This window comes from Mytilus trossulus, chromosome 2 (assembly GCF_036588685.1).
Source record: "Mytilus trossulus isolate FHL-02 chromosome 2, PNRI_Mtr1.1.1.hap1, whole genome shotgun sequence".
Lineage (NCBI taxonomy): Eukaryota > Metazoa > Mollusca > Bivalvia > Mytilida > Mytilidae > Mytilus > Mytilus trossulus.
Window position 1 is genome coordinate 43,763,585 of NC_086374.1, and position 20,685 is coordinate 43,784,269.

Here is a 20,685-nt window from a genome sequence, read left to right on the forward strand (position 1 = left end):
ATTTAAATAGATATAGGCAGATGTGGTATTAGTGCCAATGAGACAAATCTCCATGCAAGTCACAATTCATAAAAGTAAACCATTATAGGTCAAGGTACGGTCTTCAACACAGAGATTAGTTTCACACCGAACAGCAAGCTATACAGCTGTAAATGTCTTATATTCTACCATTTGAATATCATTTCAGAACTTGGTAGTTATACGAAAAATTACTACCACCACTGTACTTTTTATACATGTTATATAAACTAAAACTCACAGATGACATGGTTGTGGACACTCAGATATTTGTCGTAAATTTCTCAATAATCGTCCTCGTCTTATACACTTTTCAGATTTTGTACTCCATTCACACAAATCATCCTAGAATAGAAATAAAGGAATTATTTTTTTTGCAGTATCAAAAAGAAATAACACAAATACAAATTTATGCCTTAAAATTTAGGATTACTGTACATGTAAATTCAGCCATTATTGTGTGCATTTATCATTGTGATTTTATCATTTTAGACTATCCTGTTTTATTCATATTAAAAATTTCAAAATGCGAGTTGAAAGTATTTTGATTATAACCCTGTAGCATTTTGCGTAATAATAAAAACATTGCAATAATTTGGATTTACAGTAGTAACTGTAAACAAAAACCCAGCTCCTGCCTTATGCATACATATAGTTGTATACACCAACGTCATTTGGACTCTGGTAGCTATTTGTCTCATAAGCATTCATACAACTATGACCAGATGACAGTTTATACAAAATCATGCATTAATGTGAAACACCCCCAAATTAATCATGTAGGAGGTACACAATCATAATTACACTACTAAATACACATTCAAATACACAAATTTGTTTTTTTTGTGGTGGCCATTTTTTATTGTTGGAGGAAGGTAGGAGTGATTGAAGAAAACAACTGATCTACATTTGATTTTTGGAAGTTAGAAAACTGTTACAGAAAATAAAGGGTGCCAAAACGCAGAAATAAAATAACAAATACATATAAAAATTTCTGAAACCTAAGCTTAAATTAACTGTTTTGAAATATTGACTTACTGTAACACATGAATAACAGTCTGGATAGTCATGGCATAGGTCACACTGTTCAGGATGTGTTATTGCATATGTTTCATTACATTTAGTAGAGTTGTCTCCCTTGTACAAACATGTGGAGGATGATGAACACCAGGCACATGATGCATCTGTCATACAAGCCAAACAGTTATTGTGTATAGAACAATGAACACTGTTATATGGTTCTAGAAATTCCATGGTTATTGGATGAAGGTTCGGCATGTGATGGTGGTTACCCCTTATTTCACTATCTTCATTGACCTCAATATTCCACTGCAGGCTTAGAGTGGATGTTTTATCTTTTTTACGCTTCTCTGCTTCGACAGCCACATAATATTTATGTCCACGTGTTGTATTTGGGAACAACTTTTCACTTTTTCGATTGGCTAAGTTTGTTGTGGATAATAGATAGGTTGACTTGCGAATGACTATTTCTTGATTTTTTACTGAACTGTCATTGCTCAGATTCAATGTTGCTACAATGTCTCCAGATCCTGATAAATACAGCTGTAGCATGTTGCTGCCGTACACTAATGGGGCGTCTAAGGGATGTATGTAACCAGTTATTCTAACGGTGATTAATTTTCCTGTTTCATCTATATTTCCATGGTATGGTAATACGTCTTCGATAGGCACAGAAAAGGAGTTCATAAACAATACCTAAAAAATAATTAACAGCAGTTAAATGTCTGAGATATTCTATTATAATTTCTATGTCAGGTCCAATATTTGCAGATGTCAGAGTAAAAGTGCAATGTTGATGGTGGAAAATGAAGTCCATTGATCAGTACCATACTCTGATTAAACTAACAAGTGTATTTTGATATTTAAACAAGCAAGCGAGTCCATATATTTCTTTTATAATAGCAAAATCTAATTTGTAAAAAAACAAATTAAACTGATAAAAAGACGTTTTAACTTTTCAATGAAATGATTGCTGTTATTTTCTTCATGACAAAATGAGTCAGGCCAGATGAAAATCAGTATGATTGTATAATTTCAATGTATATATTTCTTTTGTTTTCTTAACTATTCATGCTATTAGGTTTGGTTTCATTAAGATATCAAATAATGTTCAATTTTAGACCCTTTAGACCTCAACGTGGAACAATTTGATAACAGGGCCTAAATATTAACCAGATGCTCCGCAGGGCGTAGCTTTATACGACCGCAGAGGTTGAACCCTGAACGGTTGGGGCAAGTATGGACACAACATTCAAGCTGGATTCCGCTCTAAATTTGGATTGTGATTAAATAGTTGACACAGCATAGTTTTCTGACACAGAATGAATGTATTCAAATGAACTTAAAATTTTTGTTTTCTCTTAGAGCAATTCACTATGCTGTTGAATATTAATCCTCTCAAAAAAATGTTTGAAGAAATTTTCTTTTTATTTATGAAATTTCAAATGAGAAAAATTTAACCCAATTTTTTATTCACATCCCCCTTTCCCTTATTCCAAAACTAATTTCAATTAAAATATTCTAATGGAGTTTGCAACAATTACTACTCATTTAAATACATGATGTAAAAAAACTGCTTGTTATCACTGAATGGTAAAGATTATTTAAATTTATCAGTTGGTAGTAAAAAGTGAATATACATTGTATATTGTATATAACAAAGATTTAAGTTGATTCTGGACAAAGAAAGATAACTCCAATTAAAAAAAATTCTTGCAGATATTTCTTGCTTACTATACTGGACAAAGAAAGATAACTCTTAATTTAAAAAAAAATTGCTATTTCACAATATTGTGAAATTAGATATTTCTTGCCATTGCACAATACTGTGCAATTGAAAAAACTTGCTATTGCACAATACTTAATATAATAATTTTAGATCCTGATTTGGACCAACTTGAAAACTGGGCCCATAATCAAAAATCTAAGTACATGTTTAGATTCAGCATATCAAAGAGGCCCAAGAGTTTATTTTTTGTTAAAATCAAACTTAGTTTAATTTTGGACCCTTTGCACTTTAATTTAGACCAATTTTAAAACTGGACCAAAAATTGGGAAATTTGTTCTCAAATTTTAATTTTATGATAGAATAATACTTACGTAATTGGAAATTACATTAGGATTATCTCCCCCTAATTAGTATTCACACCGCCGATCGCGCTTTAAAATATCAATAAAGCGCTCAGGTATATCGACTCCCACCACGCATGCGTGATTCCCCAGTCTCTCTCGGCGAAAAGTGTTCACCAAAAAAGATTCAAAAGGGGAGGTGGGTGGGAGCCAATTACGTAAGTATTATTCTATCATAAAATTAAAATTTGAGAACAAATTTCCCAATTTTATATTAATTCATAATACTTACGTAATTGGAAATTACATTAGGAGATTTCTAAGCTATCCACAGCTGAAGAATCTTTCTGTACTTTGTATACTGTATTTTCTTCACATCAGTTCAGATATAAATAACACAACACTATACAGTTAAAATTTTTTCTTCCATTTTCTATAAATTTTTCTCCTTTTTTTTTTCTTTTTTCAGAATTTTCTTCCATATATATACAAAATTCTTATTTACACAGAATTTAAAACTTCAACATCTATGTGACGTAAATAAAAACGAGTAAAGGTTGATTCCTTTGTCCAGTCTGCTGTGTCCATAATAGACTTCACAGATGCGCCGTTAAAAAGTGCCCAAGATGGGCCCAAGGCTCTTGTAGAATGAGCACGAAATTTTTTGTCTTTTTCATTGTAAGCACATTTAATTGCATTAACAATCCAAGACGAAATAGTCTGTGATGTAACCGGTTTATGCGGTTCAATAAAAGATAAAAACAACTTGATCTCAAACTCACTGTCAGAGTTTCTAAAAGGTGCAGTTTTCTTCAAATAATAATAAATAGACCGCTTCGGATCTAATAATTTATCTGATTGATAAGACGGAATAAAAATCTTGCTGCCAAAATGTTTTGGTCTATCCTGTTTTGATAGTCCATGACGAACAAAAGTTACCCCTTTCTTCTGCACAACAATCGACTCTTCTCCAATACACAAAGATTGTAAGTCACTGCATCTCCTGAAAGAAGTAATTGCAATTAAGAATGCAGTTTTCCAAGAAATAAACTTCAAATGAGCATGTTTCATTGGTTCAAAAGGTGCTTGTTTTAATTTTTTTAAAACTAAGGGTAAGTCCCATTCAGGTAAAAGCACTACTTTTGGAGGTCTCGAGTTAAAAACACCCTTTATAAGACGAGTTATATAAGGATGTTGTCCTACTGGAATTTTCCCAATTGGAGCTAGGAATGAGGATAACATAGATCTATAACCAGCTATGGTTCTATACTGAAGACCTTCTGAGAATAAAAATGTCAAAAACTCAGCCGCCTCCGTCAAAGAGGCACTATAGGGATCAATTTCCCGTCTACTACACCAGCTATTGAATTTTCGAAATTTGACAGAGTAATCTTTTTGAGTCCCAGAGCGCCATGAGGCTCTGAGTAATTTTCTAGTTTCTTTAGAAAAACCTTTCTCTTTAAACTGTTTGTCGATAAAAACCATGCAGTCAGATTGAATACTGCTGGATTTGGATGAAATATGTTTGTTTTTGGCTGGTGTAATAGATCCTCCCTGACTGGCAGGCTCCTTGGATAATCTATTATGTACTTCAGAAGATTTGTGTACCAATGTCTGCGCGGCCAATGTGGGGCTATTAGAATTAACTGACAATTGTACTTTGTCATGTGTTGTAGTATTTTTGGTATTAGACAAATTGGAGGGTAAGCATATGCATACATGTTGTTCCAAGGAATTGTTAGAGCATCTATTGCATAAGCCTGAGGGTCTGGGTTCCAGGAGCAATAGATCTGTGTTTGTCGATTTTTCGCAGAGGCGAAAAGATCTATGTGAGGTGTCTCCCAAATCTGAAACATTGCATGAGTTATCTCTTTGTTTAATGACCATTCCGTTGGTTGAATTTTTACCCTGCTTAAATGGTCTGCTAGAATGTTCTTTTTCCCTGCAATGTGTGCAGCTTTCAGAAAAATTTGATTTTCTAGCGCTAATTGCCAAAGTTTCCAAGTTCTCATACATAGCTGGGGAGAACGAGTGCCTCCTTGTTTGTTTATGTAACGAACAACGGTTGAATTGTCTGACCGAATAAGAACATTTTTGTTTATCAATTTTGGGAGAAAATGTTTTACAGTTAGAAAAACTGCCTCCATTTCTAAAGAATTTATGTGGAGAAGTTTTTCTTCTACTGACCATGTACCCTGAACTATGAGACTGTTGTTGATGTGACCTCCGTACCCTGAATTTGATGCGTCTGTTGTTACTGTTATTGACGTTTCCCAAGGTGTTATTGATCTGCCTATGACCAAATTTTCTATTTTTAACCACCATCTGAGGTGACCTTTTAGATGTTTCGAAAAAGGAATTTTTATTCCTAGATTTTGACAAACTGGTTTCCAATGATAAAGGAGGTGTAACTGAATTGGTCTCATAAAGAGTCTTGCATTTGGAATTAATTCTATGCATGAAGCCATAATACCTAATAATTGTAGAAAATCTCTTGCTGTTGCTTGATTTTGCTTGTTTAAGATAAGTTCTACTGCAGAAAGGAGTTTTGACACCCTTTCTGATGTAGGACGAACCATTCCCTCTTTTAGAGAAAACAGTGCTCCTATGTATGTTATTGATTGTGTTGGAATTAGGCTTGACTTTTCTAGATTTACTACAAATCCTAAATTTGTTAGGAGTTTTAGCGTTTTCTCTCGATCTGAAATCAGCATTTTTTTGGTCTGATTTAGCAAAAACCAATCGTCTAGATAAGTTGCTAGACGAATATTTTGGGCTCGTAAATGAGCTGCCACTACAGAACACACTTTTGTGAAAATTCGTGGTGCTGATGTTGGACCGAAGCACAGCACCAGAAATTGGTAACACTGATTGTTGACACAAAATCTTAGATACTTTTTGTGTGTTTCGTGAATTGGTATGTGGAAATAAGCATCTTTCAGATCGAGAGAAATTGCCCAATCTCCTTTTTGTACTAAGTTTAAGACACTGTTTAGAGAATCCATTTTGAAGTGTTTTTTCTGAAGACACTTGTTTAGAGGTTTTAAATTTATGACAGGTCTCAAATCGCCTGTCTTTTTTGGTACTAGAAAAAACGTACTGTAAAAACCGTAGTTTTTTTCTTTTACAGGTACATTTTCTATAGCGTTTTTTCCAAAAAGTTGATCTATTTCTGTTAACAGAATAGGTAAATCTTTCGCAGGAACATTTGTTTTCTTTATTCCTGTTTGTGGGATTTTCCCCGAAAATTCCAATTTGTAACCCTCTTTTATTATTTTTAAAACCCAACTGTCGTTTGTTATTTTTGCCCAATTTTGCCAAAAAAATTTTAAACGACCTCCTACAGGTATCTCTGGATTCTGACATAAAATATTTACCTGCTTTTTGTAGTCATTTAGATCTACCATTGCCACGAAAAGAACCTTTCTTTTCACCATCAGCCTCTTTTCTACCAGAACCAAAGCGTCTGAAATTAGGTTTAAATCCACCTTTGTTTTCACTAGGTTTAGCTGCTACCTTAGGAATGCGAAAATTGGAAAAGTCATTTTTAGCTACTTTAGGACCATTAGTGTCTTGGCTAGTATGAATGATAGCACTCTTCCTTTTAAAACTTGAAGTTGAGGTAGCTGATTTACGAGTTAACTCTGGTAGTAAATCTTTGATTTGTTTGTTTGTCTCAGAACGATTTTTCAGTTTCTCTTCAAAATCTTTCCCAAGAACACCATCACTTGACAATTTAAGAGATAAAAACTTATCATTAAGCTCTGTTATGTCCTCTAGACCTGTATCTAACAAAGTGGCTTTCCTACGGATCAGATGATGAAATGCACCTGTTCTAGCTGTTTGATCCATAGATTTCACTGACATGGCAAAAATATCTTTGACCATTTGTACAAGTAAATCAATATTTGGTTCAGAATCATTTAGTTTTTCCATTAATGAACCTAAGGCTTGTTGCATGTATGCCGTAATAATCAAACCCATTCTAGCTGCTGACTGACCTTTGAAAGCCATATTTTCAAAAATTTTCTCAGGTTTAGAAAAAAGTTTATTATGAGCTTTACCAGCATTAGGACCATGTCGTTTACACAGTAAAGTTTGAGTAATGTCATCTAGTTTTGGTAAGTTAAGAATATCAGCTGATTTATCACTCACTGGAAAACTAGCCCTATATTCCTCTTTATAAGTTGACAATAATAAAGGATTATCACAGTGCCATGATTGATTCAAAATATTAATCTGACTTTGATCCAGAACAATACCAGCTTCAGATTTGTCTGGTTTAGTTTTGGCATCTTCACCAAAAATGTCACCAAGGATATCTCTACTGACATTTTCAGTATCAAGAGAGTCCTTATCAACTACCGAATATCTCTGAAAACGGTTGTGTGTACTGTTTTTCACAGAAGAATGTTGGGATTCATTATCAGAATCTAAATCTAAATCAAGACCCCTTCTTTCGTCTCTATCCGGTTGAAGGGAAATTGCATCATCAATGTCATTATCATGATTTGCAACACTAGCATGTCTGAGAGAATTTTGCCCACCTGACGTGGCAATGTCCCTCGAGTCCTGAGAAATGTTCTGCCCACCTGAAGTGGCAATTTCTCTGTCCGTTTCTATTTGTCCACCTGAAGTGACAGTTTGTGAAACGAACTTCTCGAAAAGAGGTAGAAAAATGTCCATTCGAGAATTCACCGAATTAACGGTCTCTTTGACACTAGAAATTTCTGCCCTCAATTCATTTTCTATGTTTACAGACAAACCTGTTGTTGACATTGTCTCCGGTTCCTCTGATACTTCTTTAGCACACGTGCTGCTAGCTTTACGAGACTTACTTGTCGTCTTTTTACGACTTCCGGTCTGTTTACCTGACGATTTCTCGTTTTTATTATCAGAGCGAGACGGAGTAGCTTTAGGAGAATTTGCTTCTTCACTTGCCGAATTAATGGCCGTAATGAAAGCTTCTGCCATGTTGACAATGAAAAGCGTCTATCTCAAAAACTTAAAAATAAACTATGAAAATACACGATATATAAATCAAAAAAGTTACATTTCCGAGAGGAAAAAATAAAGCGTGTGAACACTTTTCGCCGAAGAAGAAGACTGGGGAATCACGCATGCGTGGTGGGAGTCGATATACCTGAGCGCTTTATTGATATTTTAAAGCGCGATCGGCGGTGTGAATACTAATTAGGGGGAGATAATCCTAATGTAATTTCCAATTACGTAAGTATTATGAATTAATATAAAATTAAGAATCTACATACACAGTTAGATTTGGCATATCAAAGAACCCCAATTATTCAATTTTTGATGAAATCAAACAATGTTTAATTTTGGACCCCGATTTGGGCCAACTTGAAAACTGGGCCAATAATAAAAAATCTAAGTACATTTTTAGATTCAGCATATCAAAGAACCCCAAGGTTTCAATTTTTGTTAAAATCAAACTAAGTTTAATTTTGGACCCTTTGGACCTTAATGTAGACCAATTTGAAAACTGGACCAAAAATTAAGAATCTACATACACAGTTAGATTCGGCATATTAAAGAACCCCAATTATTCAATTTTGATGAAATCAAACAAAGTTTAATTTTGGACCCTTTGGGCCCCTTTTTCCTTAACTGTTGGGACCAAAACTTCCAAAATCAATATCAACCTTCCTTTTATAGTCATAAACCTTGTGTTTAAATTTCATAGATTTCTATTCACTTATACTAACGCTATGGTGTGAAAACCAAGAAAAATGCTTATTTGGGTCCCTTTTTGGCCCCTAATTCCTAAACTGTTGGGACCGAAACTCCCAAAATCAATACCAACCTTCCTTTTGTGGTCATAAACATTGTGTTTAAATTTCATTGATTTCTATTTACTTTAACTAAAGTTATTGTGCGAAAACCAAGAATAATGCTTATTTGGGCCCTTTTTTGGCCCCTAATTCCTAAACTGTTGAAAATAAAACTCCCAAAATCAATCCCAACCTTTATTTTGTGGTTATAAACCTTGTGTCAAAATTTCATAGATTTCTATTAACTTAAACTAAAGTTATAGTGCGAAAACCAAGAAAATGCTTATTTGGGCCCTTTTTGGCCCCTAATTCCTAAAATGTTGGGACCAAAACTCCCAAAATCAATACCAGCCTTCTTTTTATGGTCATTAACCTTGTGTTAAAATTTCATAGATTTCTATTCACTTTTACTAAAGTTAGAGTGCGAACGACGCCAACGTGATAGCAATATACGACGAAAATTTTTTCAAAATTTGCGGTCGTATAAAAATCTAAATACATGGTTAGATTCAGCATATTGAAGAACCCCATATATTCAATTTTTGATGAAATCAAACAAAGTTTAATTTTTGACCCTTTGGACCTTTAAATAATGTAGACCAATTTGAAAACGGGACAATACTGTGCAATTGAACATTTCTTGATATTGCACAAAACTACATGTATGCAATTAAAAATTTCTTGCTATTGTGCAATATTGTGCAATTAGATATGTCTTGCTATTGGGCAATACTGTGCAATTGAAGATTTCTTGCAATTGCACAATACTGTGTAATTGAAGATTTCTTGCTATTGCGCAATACTGTGCAATTGAAAATTTCTTGCTATTGCACAATACTGTGCAATTGAAAATTTCTTGCTATTGCACAATACTTAATCTAACAATTTTGGACTTCGATTTAGACCAACTTGAAACTGGGCCCATAATCAAAAATCTAAGTACATGTTCAGATTCAGCATATCAAAGATCCTAAAGAATTCAATTTTTAGTCAAAATTAAGCTAAGTTTAATTTTGGACCCTTTGGACCTCAATGCAGACCAATTTGAAAACAGGACCAAAAATTAAAAATCTGAATACACGGTTAGATTTGGCATATCAAAGCACCCGAATAATTCATTTTTTGATGAAATCAAACAAAAAAAAAGTATAATTTTGGACTCTTTTGGACCCTAATTCATTGGGACCAAAACTCCCAAAATCAATCCAAACCTTCCTTTTGTGGTCATAAACCTTGTGTTAAAATTTCATAGATTTCTATTAACTTACTAGTATACTAAAGTTATTGTGCAAAAACCAAGAAAAATGCTTATTTGGGATCTGTTTTTGGCCCCTTATTCCTAAACTGTTGGGCCTTAAACTCCCAAAATCAATCCCAATCTTCCTTTGTTGGTCATAGACTATGGTTAAAATTTCATAGATTTCTGTTTACTTATACTAAAGTGATGGTGCGAAAACCAAGAAAAATGCTTATTTGGGCCCTTTTTGACCCCTAATTCCTAAACTGTTGGGACCAAAACACCCAAAATCAATCCCAACCTTCCTTTTATGGTCATAAACCTTGTGTTTAAATTTCATAGATTTCTGTTTACTTTTACTAAAGATAGAGTGGGAAAACCAAATGTCTTCGGACGAAAACGACAACGCAGCCAACGTGATACCAATATACAACCAAAATTTTTTCAATTTTTGCGGTCGTATAAAAAGACAAACAAAACCAACTTAAATATGTCCTTTCCATATAGATTTTTTTTTCTGGTTTTGTAAAAATATCAAATACCAAACCTAAACTTATTTTTCTGATGTACTATATGCTAAATTTGTAGAATGAAAGAAAAGAAGTGGCATTTAGGACAATCTTGAAATATTGCAAACTCAGGTCCACTCCCCATGTGGAGGGTAGAAATCCAAGTTGTACAGTACTTACTTGATCTGGTTGCAGTATGTTATCTGGCTCGTAGTAGTACATGACCTGTATCCCTGCTGGAATGTCATTGTTTGTACACTGCTCTATAGAGTTCCAACTTGGATTAATTGATCCCCACCAACCATCCAATCCAGAAATGAAATCCTCTCCAGGCAGACAAAGCTCATCAGGATCTAAAAATACATATATCAAATCTATTTTACACAGGCAATTGTTTTGCAGTTGAACTGCAGAAGTGTTTATTTTTGTTTTTTATTCTACCAGCAGACTCCTATTCAAGGGATTATGAATGTAGGTTGACAGGAAAGGATTTACAAAGTCTCTGCATAACACACATTCTTTCTTTGAGAAATTTGTAATTAACCACTAAGTAATCTTTTACTGAATACATACATTTGGATAGGATTAAATATGAGCTTGTGTTATTACTCTTCTCTAAAACCTTGGTCAAGAAGAAAATTAGAAAAACGCAAACAAGGAATAGAATCTATACCTAACCGCAATTATCTTTTGCGCATTTAGTTTTAAAATCTTTTATACGTGAAGTTATTGAGCTTGAAGGATAACTAAATCCCCCCATTACTAAAAAATTTAACATGTTACTTGAAATCCTCTTCCAAGGACAAATCTTATTTACAGATCATAGTGCAATAAACTCCTTATCCTACCTGAAATCTCCACTCCCATGTGTTGGTTCACCACATATAAATACAATCCACAAGTATAACTACACTTACCAACTGTCTGTGTACAAGTTGAGCTTTTCACACACCAAGAACATTCTTCCTGGTATACTCTGTTGCTAGGTGATGACGACATCAAGTTAATTCCTTGTCCGTGACTTAAACATGATTGGCATGACAGTAAAGATGAACAGATTCCTTGGCAGGGTGTATCTACTAAGATTGGATTCTTACTGGAATCACATTCCTACAATGATAAATATACATATACAGTTCATGTTTATCAAAGGTGGTACCAAACACCTTGACTCTAATAAATTTGGTTCGTTTGATTTTCATAAAATTTGTACGAAATATTTACTTTAACCCTTTGACAAAGACATAATAAACTGCTTTGCCGAGGGCTGCTGGATACACCCGCAGAGGTCCAATCCTGAACAGTTGGGGGGAAAATGGACAAAATATTCAAGTTTGATACAGGTCTGACTTTGGATTGTAATTATATATTTGACATACATGTATATAGGTTTCTGAATAAATGTAGTCAAAGAACTTGAAATTAGATGTATGAATTGAATTTATATTTAATTGGATTTTTTGCTGTAATACTTAATAAATGTGTTGTCAGACTAAAAACAAACAAAGTTTCATGAGAATTGCTGAAAGAGTTTTTGAGTAATTGTCCAAAACCTGGAAAATCCCTCCCTTTTTCAATGAATAAAACCCCCATAACTCAGAAATATAAAATCTAAATTTTATAAAATTCTAAAGGGAGCTTACATCAATAGATATAAACAATTCACCAAAGTTCCATGAGAACATTTTTGAGTTGTTGTCCGAAAACTGGAAAATCCCAATTTTTAATGAATAAAACCCCTCAACTTTGAAACATAAAATCTAAAATTTATAAAAAACGAAAGGTAGCTTACATCAATAGATATAAACAATTAACCAAAGTTTTATGCAAATTGGTTGAAAGGTTTTTGAGAAAAAGTATTCGGACGCCACAGACGATGACGCAAACGTGATACCAATATATGACCAAAACATTTTCCATTTTCTGCGGTCGTATAAAAAACGATTTACTTTGATATGAATTTGATGTTCGGATGTAAACTGTTAAATTGGCAGTGCATCTTTCAAATTGTGCACATCAGCGTGCTCATAATTGTTGACTTTACAATGGTAAAACAGGGACCATAAATGGATTCGTAAAATCTACATTATTTCTTCAACAAAATACTTGAAATGAATGTTAGATACAGGTATCAATCATAAAATGTAGTTATGACGATTTTTCATTTAAAACCTTTTTAAATTTTGCATTAAATCATGTTGATAAACTAATTTTTTATAAATTTTAATTTTTTGGACTTAATCTATTAGTTATACTTTGTTAGCAAAAATTGCATGTTTTGACAATTACACCACGATTCAAACATCGGATTTCATACACAAAAAAAATCTTAAGATACATGTTCAGTGAACCGCAAAGTGGTGATGACAAGAGAATAAAAAGACAAGAGGATTTCAAATACATAGTTTACCTTTAAGATTTATTGATCAGACAAAAATAAAGTTGCCAGGACACATTCCCTCTTCTTAAAAATGTTTGTTTCCCAAAATTTTACAGTAAACAAAATAATAAATATATACCCTCTTCCTTGTTCTGTGTACACAACCAGTGCGCCTTGTGTCAATCCTTGCAGTACACAAAACACACTCTATATCATCAATACATTTTTGTACATCTGTTTTTTGTACATCTGTGTACTGTTTGCAATAATCTGTATCTTCTCCTGACTCAGCCTACAAATGAAACATTTAAAGATAAATGTAATAAAGTTATCAAATTTTCACTATTTATGCAACTAAAAATTAACTTTTGAATCATGAAGAGAATAAAATAAATGGTCAATAACTCAAAAGTTGAAAAAGATCATCAAAATAGATAAACCCAGTGTAACCTGTGTAATCTGCCTGACACACTGGGAGAACAGAAAACAATGTCAGATTAAGCAGGATGATGCAATACATAGGTTTTTTCTGCAAGGTTATGCATATTTTGGGATCATGAAAATGTGTCGGTTACAGCAGGATGCTGGAATACTCAGGTGTCAAATTAGGTGGGTTACAATACACTGTTCTGAAAATTCATTATAATTTTTTTTAAATGGTTACACTGTACTGATCTTTAGAGTTTGTAAAAGTCAATTGCAACTAATTTTTTTACAGATTGTTCTGTTGAACTGTTATACCACTTTCCCAGGTTAAGGGTGTTAAAGCAAATTAATTTGATATAAATTAGAACGTTATTTTTCTTGTTTGAATTGTTTCACTTTTTTTTATGTCAGTGCCTTTTATAGCAGCATTTTTGAAGGCTGTAAGGTTGTCTTCAATTACTTATATCCACTTCATTTAAACAGTGATGGAGAGTTGTCTCATTGGTATTCATACCACATCTTCTTACATTTACATTGTCTGTGATAGACAAACATTCATCACAAACCTCTGCTGGGGCTATTGTAGGTGGAAACTTGAAGGCCGTTACATCTCCAAGAACACCCCCTCTGTAGCCTCCTATTACAAACATTATATTACCAAAGGCTGATACACTTGAATGACCAAATCTTCTCTTCCCATGAGTATCTGAAATTGTTTTGTAAAAATGATGTTAATTTAGAAATTAATGCTTGTGTTTATCATGTTTATCATACATGTATGAATTTATCATCATAGTGTATTTATCATGTTTATTTAATCAACATTTGATAAACTGGAAGATATGTACATGTATATCAATTTGATTTAGTTTAAAGTAAATTTGTGTTGCTCTATCATCATGATGATATCTGCTGTTGTATCATATATTGCTCCCTTCCGTAGCACCTGAGATCACCCCTAGTTTTTGGAGGGTTCTTGTTGCTTGTTCTTTAGTTTTCTATGTTGTGTCATGTGCACTATGGTTTGACTGTTTGTCTTTTTCTTTTTTTGCCATGGCGTTGTCAGTGTATTTTCGATATATGAGTTTAACTAAAAAATACATGTATTCCTCTGGTATCTTTCGTCCCTCTTTAGCTGTTAAACCAGCCCATTTTTTTTTATTGTCAGTTGAAATTATTGCTAATTGATTATAGATTTTACTACATTGTACATGTTTCAAATTTACTGTTTGATCAGACACTTGAAAATAAAATGCTTTCCCTCTTATTAAAACTCCTCTCTAATCTGTTAAGACTGAGCTACTTGAGAAAAAAACAAGAATGTGTCCATAGTACACGGATGCCCCACTTGCACTATCATTTTCTATGTTCATTGGACCATGAAATTGGGGTCAAAACTTTAATTTGGAATTATAATTAGAAAGATCATATCATAGGGAACATGTGTACTAATTTTCAAGTTGATGTAATTTTAACTTCATCAAAAACTACCTTGACCAAAAACTTTAACCTGGACTTCGCACTATCATTTTTTATGTTCAGTGGACCATGAAATTGGGATCAAAACTATAATTTGGCATTAAAATTAGAAAGATCATATCATTGGGAACATGTGAACTAAGTTTTAAGTTGATTGGACTTCAACTTCTTCAAAAACTACCTTGACCAAAAACTTTAACCTGAAGCGAACGGACGCACAGACGGACGAACGAACGGAGGCACAGACCAGAAAACATAGTCCCTCTACTATGGTAGGTTGGGCATAAAAACAATATATGCTGAACCATCATTTATACACTTGTTTTTGATTTCACAACTTGTACAAATGAACATGTACAGTGTACATGCCATGATCATGATGATGGTATAATTATTTCTTATCAGTTTAAAATCTCAATTGCCAGGACGTTTTTGAAGTAATATATATAATAATTTTAAGTGTATTATATATATACATGTACATGGTGCAAAACTTTGTTTTGGAACAAATCAATTGGAACAAATGGAATATGTGTATACATTTCTATGTTGACTTACCAGTTACCATAAACAATGGATGCTTGACCCACTGATGACAGCCAAGATGATACAAGAATATCTCATTATCATAGCACGTCTCCAGTTCTTGATGAATGTGTATATTACCTCCATACACCACCATATAATTACCCATAATTACAGATGTATGGTGTGCTCGCTTGTTTGGAATATGATTTTCACGATGTTTATACGTCGGTTCTTCTACTATTTGTGGGTTTTTTATAACGGACCACACATTATATTGTAAATTAAATGCATACACATAACCAGAAAGCACAACGTATTTAGAGTATTTTGATCGATATCCACCATACACTAAAATCGTGTTGGAAACAGAATGAAAGACTGCAGTGTGACCAGACACCATACGACTGAGTCGTCGATCACCTGACATTTTCAGTTTTTCCCAACTTTCGCAGTCTGTTTCATTGATGCGGAAAATGTCAGACGAGAATAAACCATCTTCCTTTTTACCCCCTATTACATACAACCATCCATTAGCATATGTCAATGTGTGGTCCATTAATTTTTCTAACTGAAGTGAACTATTTGTGGCCTTTTGTGTCCAATTGTCAGAAGATGTATCATAAAACCACAAATCATTTGAATATGAACCATTGTCTAAAACTCCCCCTAGGATATAGAATCCTTTGTCTACTGTCACAGATGCATGGTTTTTCCGCCCATTCGGCCATGGATTTGATTTTATTGCAATTTCCCACATGCTTGAATTCAAACAGTATCGCACTACATCATCTAAAATACGATAAAGACTAAAACCTCCATAAGTATATATACAATTTACACTTTTGATAAATGCACTAGTATGTCCAAATCTTGCAGTAAAGTTCTGACTAGATTTTGATAAACTGTACCAACGAACATCATCTTCCATTCGACCAATCGGCAAACTGCAATCATCTCCGATGTATCCCCCATCACAATGGCAGCCACTTTGATAACACTGTCCATGAGAGTTACAAGAATTGGGACACAACTGTTTTTCGCAGAATTCTCCTACAAATCCTTTATCACAGAGACAAACATGGTTGGCACATGTACCATTTCGGTTACAATTGTACGGGCAGTCTTGTAATGTATAGTTAGCAACGAAACCTTTTAAATTATAATTCCTATCACTAAATAAGTATATCAGCATCTGAAATAGACATATTTTTTTTCAATTCATATTTTTTGATTTACAACAAATTCATACTAAATTAATATTACAACAGAAATTTGATATGAAGCATTTAATTTTGTTATTTATCAGTCAGTCAGTTAATATTGGATTTTGAATTAAAATTGAATGTTAGTATGGAGTAAGTTAAAGATTAACTATGAAAATAATAAGGGCACCCTCTACATTTTCAACAAAACAAGATTGAATGAAAAAACCTTACCCTATTGAGTTTTTCTATCATTTCTTGCTTATCAAACTCTATAGTCATGTCATGATGACCATGATAATATACATTGTACATTTCCGCCTGGAAATGTTACTTTTGGAGAAGACATAAATGCAAACTACATTGGCCCAAATTGAGTTTATATAAAAGTTTTGTTATGGAGTGATCATAGATTAAGGAAAAGTAAAGATATCATCATGTATGTTTAGAAAATGAAAAAAAAAATTATTCTTTTTCTGCTATTTAAAGTCTGTAGACTTTGTTGCTGGACTGGGTGACATAAATGACATTTGAAGGGAGAACAATGAATAAGAGTGTATCCCTACATGTATATTCATTATTCTAACATGACGTCCTTCAAACGCTTTGAGTACACACCCGTGGGAAAATTTGAATATATTGCATGGGCTGTTCCGATCGTACTCCCACGTCATACGCTTTTTTATTAATGAGTTTGCGACGTCATAAAACGATGACGTTAGAATATGAGCATTTTACGGGAAAATACACGCTTGTATTACCAAAAATCATCACAACATGGTAACGTAAACAAACGATGCTAAAATGTGTAATAAGCCATATTTGTTAAAACATTTAAGACATATAAGTAAATTATCATTTAAATTAATTCAAAACTATCTATATATTCTATTTTAAATAGTTTAAGCATGTCACTAATTCAGTTTGCTCCGTTCTTTTACGCCAATTTAATAGTGTGTTTATTTCTGGGAATGGCAAATATTTGCCTCCACCCAGGGCGCTTCGATCCAAAAGAATTGCCGTATTTGACCTATTAGAATCGAAATAATTCATGGGGGCTTGAATATATCTAGATTTTACCACGGGTTGTCCCTTTATGACGATATTTTACCCCTCGCTATCACTCAGGGTAAAATATTTGTCATAAAGGGCCAACCCGTGGTAAAATCACGATATATTCAAGCCCCCATGAATTATTTCTTAATCATTTTTTAGAATACAAATGATTCACTTGTATAGGTAATATGTGTAAAATTAATATCACACATTATAGTGTCACATGTACAAGAATATGTCCATTCTTATTAAAATTATACAATTAGAAAATACTGGTTTTTATTTAGATAGTTTAAAATTGCTCCAACTAATGATATATCTCACTATGTCTATAACATGTATAAAGACCTAAAAATTAAAATAGAGTGACCTAGCTATTTTGTATGACTAATTATAATTAACCAATGAACTGAATCATTTTTTGTTTTGTTTGACATTTCCTTTTTCCTGTACAATAATATTTGCCATGATGGGTAGGGCCTTTTTATGTATATATACTTACAGTAGTTAGTTTTTTTCATTGTAGCACTGTTGACTATATAGTAGCTAAGTTTATTCACATGCATCATTTAGTATAATTTGTTTCATTGGCAATCAAATTAAATCACATTTCCATATTGTTATGACATAGACATTTAACAATACTTTTTCCCTGTGTACTACTACATGTAAATGTACTTTAATCATGTGTTGAAATTGATTGCTTGAATTGAATTTCTATTTTCTAGTCATACATGAAACCGTCTACTTACATAACCAGATGTTGCTAACACTGGTTTGGGTAATGTGTTCCCAGAATATGTGGCCAAAGTGGTACTATTGAAGGAATTTCCATCGTATATCATCACAAAATCATAGGAACATTCTGTTTCCATAGAGGAAAACTCCAGCAGGATAGACTTGTCTGAAGACCCAGCTGAAAAATAAATAAAGCAATGTTTAATAAGTGTTAATCATTATCAATTTCTTTTAACCTGTAGATTCAAAAGTTTATAGTGAAGATTGCTGAAAAAGGGGTGAAAGATACCAGAGGGACAGTCAAACATATAGATCGAAAAAATAAACTGACAACGCCATGGTTGAAAAAGAAAAAAACAAACAGACAAATAATAGTTTACAAGACACAACATAGAAAACTAAGCAACAAAAACCCAAACCTGGAGGTGATCTCAGGTGCTCTGGAAAGGTAGGTGGATCCTGCTCCTCATGTGGCACCTGTCATGTTGCTCAAGTTATTACAAACCCAGTAAATAGTCTAATTCGGTAGGTCACATTCGTGAAAAGGGATGGGGATTGTAGTAACAACATTTAAAAGGAACATATATACAATATCATCTCTGAAACAGTTGTTCCATAATGGTCAACTAATTTGTGATGGTGTTTCTGTAAAATTTACGAAGGGGCGATTTTAACTTCGAAATTTGGAACTCTTGGTTTAATAGCTTCCTTGTGAGCAGTAACTCTCAATCAAGGAAATCATGATAGGAAATACAAGCCCGGGAGTATTGTATCAATTGCAACATCTAAGACTCTGTATACAGGCGCTGCTGGAATGTTGCTACATTTTATACATGTATAGAAATAGATAGTTCACAATGGAGAAGCTGAAATCAACTCTTTTGTCGTCAAATAGATCAGCCAATGATGGCGTAACACGTCAAGCCATGCTAAATTGCTTTAGATAAAACATTAGTTGGCAGGGTTGAGAAAGTGAATGGTACATGTAAGAAACAGGTTTAGTTGCATGTACCTCGATTCTTTTTAAATATGCTTATTTGATACATCATCTTATGTATGCCATATAGAGGATTTATTTGCAAAATACATGTACCCAGTGTATACTTGTTATATTTACCATCAATAAGCCATTCACATCTGGAATAATTGCTATATTTATTCTCTTCTCCAGCTCTTATTGTTTCATTCTTTACTCCACCTCTTATTGTCCCACTTTTGTTTGTGAATATTTCCCTGCCAGTACATGTTTGAGGGACTGAACTGCACGAAAATAATAATGAACTCAAAACAAAGATGCAGAACGTAAAACCCAGCATCTTCATCTTTTTAGCCCTGTTTTATCATTTTCGGAGTTCCCTGGCAAGAGGGACCGAAAATGTGTGTTTGCTACATGTTCATAATTTGTATTCTGTAATCGGCTGCTGTCTTACAACTGTAGGTTTCTCGAAATCTGAAAAATTTGACATAATAAACACTAATCAGATGTTTTTCGTCTTCTAAAAATAAACTATTAACAGGACCGCAGTAAATTAATAATTTAACAAAATATTAAAGAATTATCAATGCTACTCATTTTTATTCATTTTATTTTTATTTACAAGTCTTTAATTAAAAAAAATAATGTTTTTCTGCTAATAATACAAAAAAACCATAACATTAATTGCATGCACTGAATAATGTATGGAAAGCTATCAAGGCCATATTGGTTGTGGCAGAGACTATATGTCGCTGGTTGTGGCTATTATCTCCCTTCTATCAGTACTTGGAAATGGAAAACCCCACTGCAAAAGAAAAGTACCAAAAGTTTATTAAATTCAACTAAAATTTAAAACGAAATCGGGGAATGTGTCAAAGCAACAGTAACCCGACAAAAAAGCAGAAAACAGACGAGACTGAAAAAATTTAAAATGTATGCTCATCTAGTTCATTTAAATGAATCAAAATTTCAAAATCTCCAAAATACATAACCAAAAAAAACAATTTGCAAAAAGCCATTCAACTTCGGAGTTAAACGTTAAACTAACAAAGGCCAGAGGGCAAAAGTATATGTGTACGTGCATGGTCTTGATGACCGGGTTTACAAAAGGGACAATAACGAATGAACCTATTCCTATATATTACAGACAAATGAAAAAAAAGTAAAAAATAGAGAAAAATAGGCCGAAAAAATAAGAATATTTGGGTGTTAAAACATATTCATTTTTTGTTGATTAATTTTTACAAAGTTATA

The 20,685-nt window shown here is 33.2% G+C and overlaps 2 protein-coding genes across 2 annotated transcripts in view; both read right to left on the reverse strand.

Annotated features, from left to right (window-relative positions):
* The window catches only part of LOC134707311 (multiple epidermal growth factor-like domains protein 8), a 61,889-nt gene extending 41,932 nt beyond the window's left edge, over positions 1-19,957 (reverse strand). Inside the window, exons 1-9 of the mRNA XM_063566959.1 lie at positions 19,573-19,957; positions 18,470-18,633; positions 15,490-16,651; positions 14,019-14,158; positions 13,166-13,318; positions 11,564-11,756; positions 10,827-10,999; positions 1,057-1,734; positions 260-363 (exon numbers count right to left, since the gene is read on the reverse strand). Of these exons, the coding sequence (XP_063423029.1) occupies positions 260-363; positions 1,057-1,734; positions 10,827-10,999; positions 11,564-11,756; positions 13,166-13,318; positions 14,019-14,158; positions 15,490-16,651; positions 18,470-18,633; positions 19,573-19,777 (2,972 nt within the window). The 5' untranslated portion in view covers positions 19,778-19,957. The remainder of the gene's footprint in view (positions 1-259; positions 364-1,056; positions 1,735-10,826; positions 11,000-11,563; positions 11,757-13,165; positions 13,319-14,018; positions 14,159-15,489; positions 16,652-18,469; positions 18,634-19,572) is intronic.
* On the reverse strand, positions 3,974-8,097 carry LOC134707312 (uncharacterized). Its single transcript, XM_063566960.1, has 2 exons — positions 6,486-8,097; positions 3,974-4,111 (listed from the first exon to the last, which is right to left on the reverse strand). Exon 1 carries the CDS (start codon positions 8,080-8,082, stop codon positions 6,499-6,501), a length of 1,584 nt encoding a protein of 527 aa, XP_063423030.1. The 5' UTR covers positions 8,083-8,097; the 3' UTR covers positions 3,974-4,111; positions 6,486-6,498.
* Positions 19,958-20,685: the final 728 nt, after the last annotated feature.

Excerpts from the sequence above, each read along its gene's own strand:
- LOC134707312 (XM_063566960.1), bottom strand. The coding sequence starts at position 8,082 with ATGGCAGAAGCTTTCATTACGGCCATTAATTCGGCAAGTGAAGAAGCA.